This window comes from Marmota marmota, unplaced genomic scaffold (assembly GCF_001458135.2).
Source record: "Marmota marmota marmota unplaced genomic scaffold, marMar, whole genome shotgun sequence".
In the NCBI taxonomy this organism is placed as follows: Eukaryota; Metazoa; Chordata; class Mammalia; order Rodentia; family Sciuridae; genus Marmota; species Marmota marmota.
In genome coordinates, this window is record NW_025999900.1 from 37,809,025 (window position 1) to 37,819,204 (window position 10,180).

General features: G+C 51.4%; 2 protein-coding genes across 12 annotated transcripts in view; one reads left to right on the forward strand and one right to left on the reverse strand.

The window, feature by feature from the left end:
• Positions 1-4,526, forward strand: part of Znf219 (zinc finger protein 219) — a 13,942-nt gene extending 9,416 nt beyond the window's left edge. For 3 of the 4 annotated variants that reach the window (XM_015493242.2, XM_015493234.2, XM_015493221.2), the window contains exons 2-5: positions 1,016-1,104; positions 1,385-2,792; positions 3,064-3,195; positions 3,462-4,526. In XM_015493242.2, the coding sequence (XP_015348728.1) occupies positions 1,099-1,104; positions 1,385-2,792; positions 3,064-3,195; positions 3,462-4,066 (2,151 nt within the window). In that variant the 5' untranslated portion in view covers positions 1,016-1,098 and the 3' untranslated portion in view covers positions 4,067-4,526. Of the gene's footprint in view, positions 1-6; positions 302-1,015; positions 1,105-1,384; positions 2,793-3,063; positions 3,196-3,461 lie in introns of those variants that run through there. The other variant, XM_015493227.2, reaches the window with a different exon arrangement.
• Arhgef40 (Rho guanine nucleotide exchange factor 40) overlaps positions 3,091-10,180 on the reverse strand; it is a 19,919-nt gene continuing 12,829 nt past the window's right edge. For 2 of the 8 annotated variants that reach the window (XM_048798863.1, XM_048798862.1), the window contains 7 exons: positions 9,040-9,210; positions 8,138-8,315; positions 7,033-7,137; positions 6,663-6,806; positions 6,209-6,440; positions 5,673-5,719; positions 5,042-5,553 (listed from right to left, as the gene is read on the reverse strand). In XM_048798863.1, coding sequence (XP_048654820.1) covers positions 5,701-5,719; positions 6,209-6,440; positions 6,663-6,806; positions 7,033-7,137; positions 8,138-8,315; positions 9,040-9,210 — 849 coding nt within the window. In that variant the 3' untranslated portion in view covers positions 5,042-5,553; positions 5,673-5,700. Of the gene's footprint in view, positions 3,228-5,041; positions 5,554-5,672; positions 5,720-6,027; positions 6,171-6,208; positions 6,441-6,662; positions 6,807-7,032; positions 7,138-8,137; positions 8,316-9,039; positions 9,211-10,180 lie in introns of those variants that run through there. The other 6 variants (XM_048798859.1, XM_048798857.1, XM_015493210.2 and 3 more) reach the window with 6 other exon arrangements.

The following is a 10,180-nucleotide window of genomic DNA, read 5'->3' on the forward strand; positions in this document are numbered from 1 at the left end:
ACCCCCATCCTCTTCTTCTCAGTGCTCTTCTTCCCGGCCCTGGAGCTCTGCACATCTCAGGCCTAGGGAATTTTAGCTGGAGAATTTTAACCCTTTCCTGTTAAGAGCCTGTGCGGGAGCCCCTATCTGTGCAGATGGCCCGGCCCCGCCCCCCGTCCCTCACTCCAGCCTCTTGAGCTCAGAGCCAGTGTAATCCTCCTCTTGTGTGAGGAAGCCTCTCCCCTGCAGAGAGGAGGAAAGCCTGCTTCGGAACAGCCTGGACAAAGGGGCTGAGATGCCCCATCAAACTGCAGGCTCCAAGGTTTGAAACAGGGGATGAATCTTAGACGGTATTTGCAGTTTTTAACCCCTTCCCCAGACTGGCAGTGCCCCTTAACTTCCACTCCTCCCCCAACTCTCTCCATTCCCTCTGTGACTCTCTCCCCCTTCATGCCCCTCCCCCTCTGTCTGTCTCCAGACTCTGCTGCTGGGAGGTGTTTCTCTCCCATGCATGAATGAGTCTCTGTAATGAATGGAAATGAATGGATCAGGAATCCAGGCGGAGGGAGGGAGAGTGAGGGGGAAAGACGGAAAGACAGGGTAAAGGCAGAAGCAAGGACCATGGAACCTGGAAGGATGTTTGGCTGCCTGGTCAGTTAGGGTCTGATTGTGATTGACTGACCCCACTTGGATAACCGGGGAACATGGCAAGCCCTCTCCATTCATTTATCAAGCTGCACATACTGTGATGTTCCCTCCCTCCCCACTGCCAGGATGTGAGGTGGTGGTGGTAGTGGTTCTGGGAGCATTTAAAACATAATTTTTGGGAAAAAAATTGGGTTATCAGAGAGCCTTTTGGATTTGGCAAATTAAGGGGTGGAGTCTTTGAGGAAAGCAGCCCCCTTGTGACTCAAGATGCAAATAGGAAGGGAAAGGTTTAAGGACTATAGGGTGTTAAAGAGTCTGGGATTGGGGGTGATACTTTCCATTGCTGAAAATCAGGACTCATCTTTCCTCCAAATCTTTCTTCCTTTAGCTCCTCAGCACCTGTTGCCTTCATTAGCAGCCTTTCCTCCTCTTCCCTGCACTCCCCAGAACCAAAGAATGTGAAGGGGTTCCATGGAGGTGAGTGGAGACATGGACTGAACCTACAAATATCTAAAACGGTGCTATCTCCCCTTCCTAGCTCTTTCTCTTTTAACCTAACCCTGGCTCTGCGTCCCTATTATAACTTATCTCCTTGGCCCCAGCATCCAATTCCCATCCATCCTCCAACCTGCAGTGGTGAATGGCATCCTGGGTCAAGCCCAAACCCACTCTCGTTTTGTTCTGGTCCTTGTTGCCTTTGTTTTCTCCACTGATCGCCCTTCTCCATCCTTTGCTCTACGTGCTTCTTTTTCCACAGGGCTCACGTCCCCCCGTCCCTGGTGGCCATTTAGCCCCGTCACCACCGGCCTTTGACGGCGAGCTGGATCTGCAGCGCTACTCTAACGGGCCAGGTGTGAGCACGGGGTCGCCCGGGATGGGAGCTGTGGGCTGGTCTGAAAGTCGAGCAGGCGAACGGCGGTTTCCCTGCCCTGTATGTGGGAAGCGATTCCGCTTCAACTCCATCCTGGCATTGCATCTGCGAGCGCACCCAGGGGCTCAGGCCTTCCAGTGCCCACATTGTGGCCATCGCGCAGCACAGCGGGCTCTGCTGCGCTCGCACCTGCGAACACATCAGCCTGAGCGTCCACGTAGCCCTGCCGCGCGCCTGTTGCTGGAGTTGGAGGAGCGCGCACTGCTGCGGGAGGCTCGCCTAGGAAGAGCCCGAAGCTCAGGAGGCATGCAGGCCAACCCTGCCACTGAGGGCCAGGCACGGCCTCAGGTTCCTTCGTCATCTGCCTTCCGTTGCCCTTTCTGCAAAGGCAAGTTTCGCACCTCAGCGGAGCGCGAACGCCACCTGCACATCCTGCACAGGCCTTGGAAGTGCAGTCTGTGCAGTTTTGGCTCCAGCCAGGAGGAGGAGCTGCTACACCATAGCCTGACGGCCCACGGGGCTCCCGAGCGCCCCCTGGCGGCCACCTCCACTGTGCCCCAGCCTCAGCCTCCACCCCAGCCCGAACCCAGATCTGTTCCCGAGCCAGAACCAGAGCCTGAACGTGAGGCAACCCCTGCCTCTGCTCCTGCAGCTCCTGAGGAGCCCCCGGCGCCTCCAGAGTTCCGCTGCCAAGTGTGTGGCCAGAGCTTTACACAGTCGTGGTTTCTCAAGGGCCACATGCGCAAGCACAAGGCCTCCTTCGATCACGCGTGTCCCGTGTGTGGCCGCTGCTTCAAGGAGCCCTGGTTCCTAAAGAACCACATGAAAGTGCATGCCAGCAAGCTGGGTCCTCTCCGTGCCCCAGGTCCTGGCTCAGGGCCGGCCCGGGCACCCCAGCCTCCTGATTTGGGGCTGCTGGCCTATGAGCCACTGGGCCCTGCGCTTCTCTTGGCACCGGCACCCACTCCAGCTGAGCGTCGGGAGCCCCCGAGCCTCTTGGGTTATCTAAGCCTCCGTGCTGGCGAAGCCCGGCCCAATGGAGAAGGGGCTGAGCCTGGGGCCCGCCGTAGTTTTGGAGGCTTCCGCCCACTGCCATCAGCTGTCCCAGCGCGGGCTCGAAGGCACCGTGTGGAGGAGCCTGAGGAGGAAGAGGAGGTGGTAGAGGCTGAGGAGGAGAACTGGGCCCGGGCCAGGTCACTGGGCCCTTTGGCCTCCCTGCACCCACGCCCAGGCGAGGGACCAGGGCACTCAGCGCCTTCTGTGGGGGCCCAGGCAAGATCTACAGCCACACAGGGTATGTAGGGACTCCTCTCTGGGTTTTCTGTCTTCCTGTCCAACTCTGTGGTCACCACTCTTGTAGCTTCTTTTTTAAAAGAGCCTTTTTTCTTCTCATTTTATTTTTTTCTCCTGAAGGTGTTACCACTTCCAATGGCACTAATTCTTAACCTCTTGTGTTCTCCCAAACTTGCTGTAACCTTGTGGAACCCAAGGGGAAACAGGCCTGTGGGGTGGGTGTGGAGGTGCAAAGTGACCCTCATAACTTCCTTTTAATATGTACATTGCAGAAGAAAATGGGCTGTTGGCTGGAGGGACCCGGCCTGAAGGGGGCCGAGGGGCCACTGGCAAGGATTGCCCCTTCTGTGGAAAATCTTTCCGCTCAGCTCATCACCTCAAAGTGCATCTTCGAGTGCACACAGGTAAGGAAGGCAGCTTCTTGAGTGGGTAGGGACTGAAGGGGAGGAAAAAAAGATGAGAGCTATCAATAGTCTTAGAGATGACCCACTATAGCATTCATATTGGTCAGATGAAATTAGTTCGAAAATGTTCTTTATTAAATCAGAGCTAGTGAGAAAGACAGGGCTTCTTCCCAGTCCTGAGGATGAAGTCAGTAAATTGAGCAGAATGCAAATGAGGGTATGCAGTGATTCTGACCTCATCACCTTATCCCACCTCTTCTCCCCAGGTGAGCGCCCTTATAAGTGTCCACACTGTGATTACGCGGGCACCCAGTCTGGCTCACTCAAGTATCACCTGCAGCGTCACCACCGGGAGCAGAGGAGTGGTGCAGGCCCGGGGCCACCCCCAGAGCCGCCACCACCTACCCAGCGGGGTTCAGCCCCATCCTCAGGAGCCAAGCCGGCTCAGCAGTCTGCGACCTGGGTCGAGGGTGCTGCAAGTCCCCGGCCTCCTTCAGGTGGCGCTGGGCCGGGGTCCCGTCGGAAGCCCGCTAGCCCTGGGAGGACCCTGCGCAATGGGCGAGGTGGTGAGGCCGAACCCCTGGACCTGTCCCTGCGGGCGGGGCCGGGAGGCGAGGCTGGGCCAGGGGGTGCCCTCCACCGCTGCCTTTTCTGCCCTTTTGCCACTGGAGCCCCTGAGCTTATGGCCTTGCATCTGCAAGTGCACCACAGCCGTCGGGCTCGGGGTCGCCGGCCTCCCCAGGCTGATGCATCTCCTCCCTATGTCCGAGCACCATCAGGAGAGACCCCTCCCAGTCCTTCGCTGGAAGGGGAGGAGGGCCCCGGGTTGTCGAGATCTGGAGAAGCGGGGCCTGGGGGGCAAGAAAGGTAGGGATCCCTCTTAGGGGTGATTAGCTTAGTGAGCTTACCCCGCAGGAGCGGGGGAGCACTAGAGGTAGTTGGGTAGAGCAGCCAGCAGGGGGCAGTATGGGACCCAAATCCCAGCCCCAGGCGGACCAGAGGTGGAGGGGCAGTGGGCAAAGGAGGATGGGCAGGCGATACCCATCCAGCCCAGGGGAGTCACAGTGCCTTAGAAGTGGCAGAGGTGAGGGTCAAAGAACGGGGTCCCAGGTCTGGCAGAGAGGATTGTGTCCCTGTTGAGGAGACGCTCTGCCAGTTTTTGCTGGTCCATAGGCGTGAGAGTTTATTTTTGTACAAGGGGTGGGGGTGGGGGGGGCACTGTACCCTTCTAGCCCCATCAGGGGCCCTGTAGACATTGCTATTTTTGGTACGATTCCTGTCATCCCTGTTGCAGAGTCGTGTCCCCAATAAACAGGTGTCTTGAGGCACAAGGCCCTGTGTCCTGTCTGCCTATGTCCTGTTTCTTTCCTTGGGCTCTTCTGCTTTAGAAATAGTTAACCTCTTCAGGCATTAAATTATCATTCAGAGAGCTAGACAAGAAATGTAGAATCTTGGGCTTTAACCCAGTCTTCAGATTTAGTATCTCTGGGTGGTGCCCAAAAGGTAGCATTTAAGAAATAGGCTAGGGGGTTCTCATGCACTGTGGCTTGAAGACCTCTTTGGAAAACTGTTGGGCTGTGCTAGACCCCAGTTTGTCTGTGACTAGCTTAGTTAGCCTCAAGATGTGGGAGAAGGAACCTCCAAAAATTCATTGATCTTCTGGAAGCCACTATGGAGGAAGCACATTTTCCCAGGCTCTTGCATAGTTTTTGGACAGTAAAGGATAAAGGGTACTTCAGCCTTGGTTTTATTTTCTGTATTCTAGTTAATGGTTGGTTTAGGGAGGTGCTCAAGTTAGTTGCAATACCTTAATCCAGAGGATTGTTCTGGCTCCTGGGAGGCAAAGTGTGAGTAAATACATTTAATATAATAATAGTATTATAATAACAATAATTACACATAAAAAGTCTGCAGTTCCGGCCCCACTCTGTAGTAATGGTTTTCATAGCTCCATTTCCTGTGATATCCCAGGATGGAGTTACCAGGTACCAGTTGACCTGGCAGAGATGAGTCTTCTCTGGGAGAATCAGGGGATGAGGAGAAACAGGCTGTCAGAGAGGTGTCCTGGGGTTGCGTAGTGGCCAAGGATGAGGGAAAATTAGAAAAGGGATAATTTCCCTTTTCCAGGCTATGAAGGGAAGCAGATATGGCCATTCTGGTTCCTGCAGGATAAGGCACCAAGCAGGGGAGAGCTAGAGATAGCAGTAGCAGGGGGATGTTCTGGTCCTTGAATCCCCTTTCTGTTCAGGGAGCAGAGGGAAGGAATTTGGTGCTCTTCTAGTCCTTTGTTATGTCCCACTGACATCCCAGCCCAAAACACGTGGAGAGGAGGGGCTGCAGCCAAGTTCTGGATCTTCTCTAGAAGCCAGGAGAAAAGAAGGATGGATTGGGAAAGGGAAGAACCTGACTGTCAAGCAGCTTAGGCTAGGAAGAAGGGCACTTGAAGGACAGAAGAGAGAAAGGGGATATGAACTCACCTAGGTCACAGAGGTGTGGTGGGGTCACTCAGGGCTCGGGCATGACTCTGAGGGCAGAGAAACTGCAATGAATTTGGAGATATTTCCTCTCTCTCTCTCTCTCTCCCTCTCCCCCGCCGCCCTGCCCCTCAAGCCTGCTTCTTATTAAAGATTTGTTTTTTTCACCTCTGGCATTGATACCTCTTAGCCAGGCCTGGGGGAGAGGAGAAAGGCAGACTGTGCAATAAATCCAATTTGCATCCTCAGCTGGGATCATTGGTTCTCCCACTCCCCCAGTGGGCTGGATGATCAGAAAAGCCCACCCAGAAAGTGACCAAAGAGATCACCCATTCCCAGCTTTACTGCAGGTACTTACCTGCCGGGATAGCCCTAAGATCCCTCCACTGGCCAGGGTGGGAGTGCTGCTCCCAGGGTGGGGGGGTTGCAGGCTGGGGCTGTGTCTTGGTCCTGGGGACACATCTCCAGAAGAGTCAAGTGTTTCTGGGGCTAGAGGGGAAGCTAGGGTGAGAGTAGGGTATAGAACTCCTGCAGATTACCTTAAGCAACCAAGCTGCTCCGTCAAGGAGGAAAAAGCTCCATAGCAACAGGAAGCTCTGTCACCATAGCAATCCAGTTGCAAGAGAACCCCCCTACCAAGAGGCAGGAAATTGTCAGCAGCATCATTAGAACAACCAGGGAAGAAGCGACAGGAAACTATAAGGATTGCCGTGGTGAACCAGGAGGGTACAACAGGAAGCTGAGGCAGTTTCCATAGAAACCCAAGGAGAGCTAGAGAAAGAGAGGTACAGAGGAAGTGCTTCTTAGCAACAGGCTGCTGTAAGCATCACCCTAGCAATCACATGGAAAGCTCTTTTAGCAGTGGGGAAGCTGTACATATTGTCATGGCAACTGGGCTACTTGGCTACAAAAAGGAATTGCTCAGCAGCAGGCAGCCTGAACATCACCATGATGACCCGGCTGTTGGGAGCCACCCCTTGAGAGGTGCCTCACCCAGGGAAATTTGCTTGACGTCCAGATCCCAGGCCTCCTCCTCGACGCGGGCAGGCAGGGAGCAGGCTCCCGGCGAGAGGCCGGGAAGGGAAGGGCCGGCATGCTCAAAGGATGACACGGCCACGGAGGCCCGGGTGCGGGCGGCTGTAGAGAGTGGGGAGTTGGGGTGGGGGTGGGGTGCTGGTGTGGGAAAGCACTCCTGGCTTCCCAGAACAACTGTCTCATAGAGGGCCTCCCAGTTAGTCCCACAGATTTTAGAAAGAGAGATGCCCACTCATTACCCTTCCTGACTTTCCTCCATGCCTCCCCATCGTGCTTGGAGCTGATCAAGGTATGATTCCGGGGACACCCCCAGCACCTTGGCCCTTACCTCTTCCAGTGAGCAGGGCACTCAGGGTCCGTTCCCCAAGGGCTTTGATGTCCAAGAAGGGTTTATTTCCAATACCCATAGAGACCATTTGCTGTACTCGGAGTTCTAGGGAACAAAGACCCTGTTAGCAAACTACTTGGCTCCAGCTCTAACACATCACTGGTTCACCCTTTATTTTGCTTCTTCCCAACTCTCATTACTCCCTCTCTTCCTCTGGTATCTCATTACACTTCCTGTTGGCTATCACTACAGGAATGGTGATGGTAGTTGTTGATTTCCTCCAATTTATATCTATCTGTTCTCACATATGTGGCATCCTGGCTGCCCACCAACTTTTCTAATCTTCCTTTTCTGTTGGGCATTAAGAGCAAAACTCACAATTTTATAATCTTTCCATTTTATAAGATGCTTCCATATGTATCACTTTATTTAATCCTCCCTACTTCCTGGGGACGTAGCTTAGCAGTAGAGTGCTTGCCTCGTATGTCCAAGGCTCAGGATTCATCCCCAATACAGCAAAAATAAAATGAAATAAAAAAATAATTACTATTTGATTTTTCAGATGAGTAGAATAGAATGAGGTTCACAGAATCAAATAAAAACAAAAACCAGGATGGGAATAGGAAAGACAGTAGAATAAATTGGACATAACTTTCCTGTGTTCACATATGAACACACAACCAGTGTAACTTCACATGATGTTCAACCACAAGAATGGGATCCTAATTAGAATAAGTTATACTCCATGTATGTAAAATACGTCAAAATACATTCTGCCATCATGTATATCTAAAAAGAACAACTAAAAAAGAAAAACAAAAACTAATCCAGCAAATAAGTGGCACCAGTTCTTAATCTCAAATATTTTCTCTCTTGCCCACCCATTTACTCTAATTTTCCTGACATGTGTTAGCTTTTTCTTTCTTTTTCGTACATCTTAGGCTAATTTCTATTCAGCAATTCTCTCTCAAGCCAGATCTTGAATCTTAAGTCATTCTTTTTTCTGCATCCTACACCATTTTCCTAAGCAATCTCCATGTTCTCCAGAAAACCTCCTGTCATAACCCTGGTTCCAAGTACGTTTTCCCACAGCTCTGCCCAGTACCCTTGTTGTGGGCTGCCTGTCTCCATAGCAGCTGGGCAATAGAACTCGTCCACTTCAGTTTGATCTCTGGTGAAGTTGCCTGCAGAGTGTATGCCTCTCGTGCACGCCGCCGCCGAAACCACAGTTCAAAGCAGAGTCCACTGTCCCCAATGTTTTCTGTAAGCCCCATGTCAGCAGTCTGAGGAAGAGTAGGGGGAATGGTTGAAGGTGCATGAATTCTAGCTGGATGGTATCATATGAGCAAGTACTACATTTAGCCTGGCATTTGGTAGATAGATGGTCAGTAAACATTTGCTTAACTCTCACCAGGTGCCAAATGCTCTCCATGCAGTCTTCACAACAACCATAATTTACAGAAGGGGAAATGAGGCCCAGAGATAGGCAGCAACTTCCCCAAGAATTTATGTAGATTACTAGAGTAAGGACTTGAACCCATGTCTCTTATTCCAAATCTAGGCCTTTTTCTCTGTACTAGAACTACCCCCTAAAGAGCTGGAACTAGTGTAGGGGACAGAGTTAAGAATCTTTTAGAATCATTCCACACTGCCTGATCCAAGACTATAGGTTGCTATGGACATTTATCTGTCTGGTTCCCTAAAGCAAGCTTTCCCTCTTCATGGATAGTGTCCTTTCCTCTCATACCACAGGGACCACTCCTAATTCAAAAGGCATATGTGTCCTTGGTGGGAAAGATCCTCTTCCAAGTCTGACTTAGAATGCTTCATAAATCTGCATGGACTACGTGTAAACCCCATGGGGTAGACCAATGGCAGGGACTTCTGTCATCCTCTGATACCTTAACTTGATGACTGGTTATAGGTCAAAGCCTATTCAGAACCTGGGTTGGGGGTGAACTTCTAGCTTCCTGTCCCCTTCACCTACTCCAACTCCAGGCAATGTACCTTAAAAGCCTGCTTGTAAACAAAAGTCTCAGAACCCCCTTCAGAGCCCTTGAGCTTGCTGAACAGAAGGAGGTGCTCAAAAAGAAAGACATGGCGAAGACACTTCTTCCGGCCACAGATGACAGTGAAGGGATCCCGATGCAAGAGCTGTCCTTGCTCCTTCAGATCTATCTGGGGAGAGGAAAAGGAAAGGTGGTTGGCTCTGGATCCTTTTGTATGTACTTTACAAGGAGTAAAAATAGATTTATAGAGCATGGGGGCCTAATGCACTGGTTCTCAGGCAGAGTCAGGAAATTAGGAAAGCTCTCAGCCTAGAATCCATTCACTGGTCACCATGTACAGTACAGCTGGTCTACCAGCACAATCCTGCCTCTCATTATGGGAAGGTGCACTGCACACTAGAACTTAAAGTCTCCCCTTGGAAAACCTTTGCATTTTGAGGACCGAGGAAGAGAGCCAGCAAAGACCTAGAATAAGTTTATCTCAGAGCAAGGAAGATTTTATTTTAGTCTGTTCTGGAATCTCAGGGCAGGAAAAAGACATGGTAGAGGTGAATAAAGAATGTGTTGGGTGTTGAGATGCAGGTAGAAATGTAGACCAGAAAGGGAAAGATAAGAATTAGGAAAGGAATAGGAGATCACAAGGCAGATTGTAGGTATGGGATGTAGGGCAGGACACAGCTTCTTTATTTACAGATGAGGAAACAAAGGACCACTTAACTTCAGTGACAATGAAATCCATCCAGCTGATTAAAAATTAGAGCTTATTGGGCTGGGGCTGTAGCTTAATGGCAGAGTGCTTGCCTAGCATGCATGAGGCACTGGGTTTGATCCTCAGCACCACATATAAATAAATAAATAAATAAATAAATAAATAAAGGCATTCTGTCCATCTACAACTTCAAAAGAATAAGAAAAAAAATAGAGCTGGATGCAGTGGTGCATGACTGTAATCTCAGCGGCTTGGGAGGCTGAGGCAGAAGAATCGTGAATTCAAAGCTAGCCTCAGCAAAAGTGAGGTGCTAAGCAACTCAGTGAGACCCTGTCTCTGAATAAAAAATACAAAATAGGGCTGGGGATTTGGCTCAGTGGCTGAGTGCCCCTGAGTTCAATCCCTGGTATGCGCCCCCCCCACCCGCCCC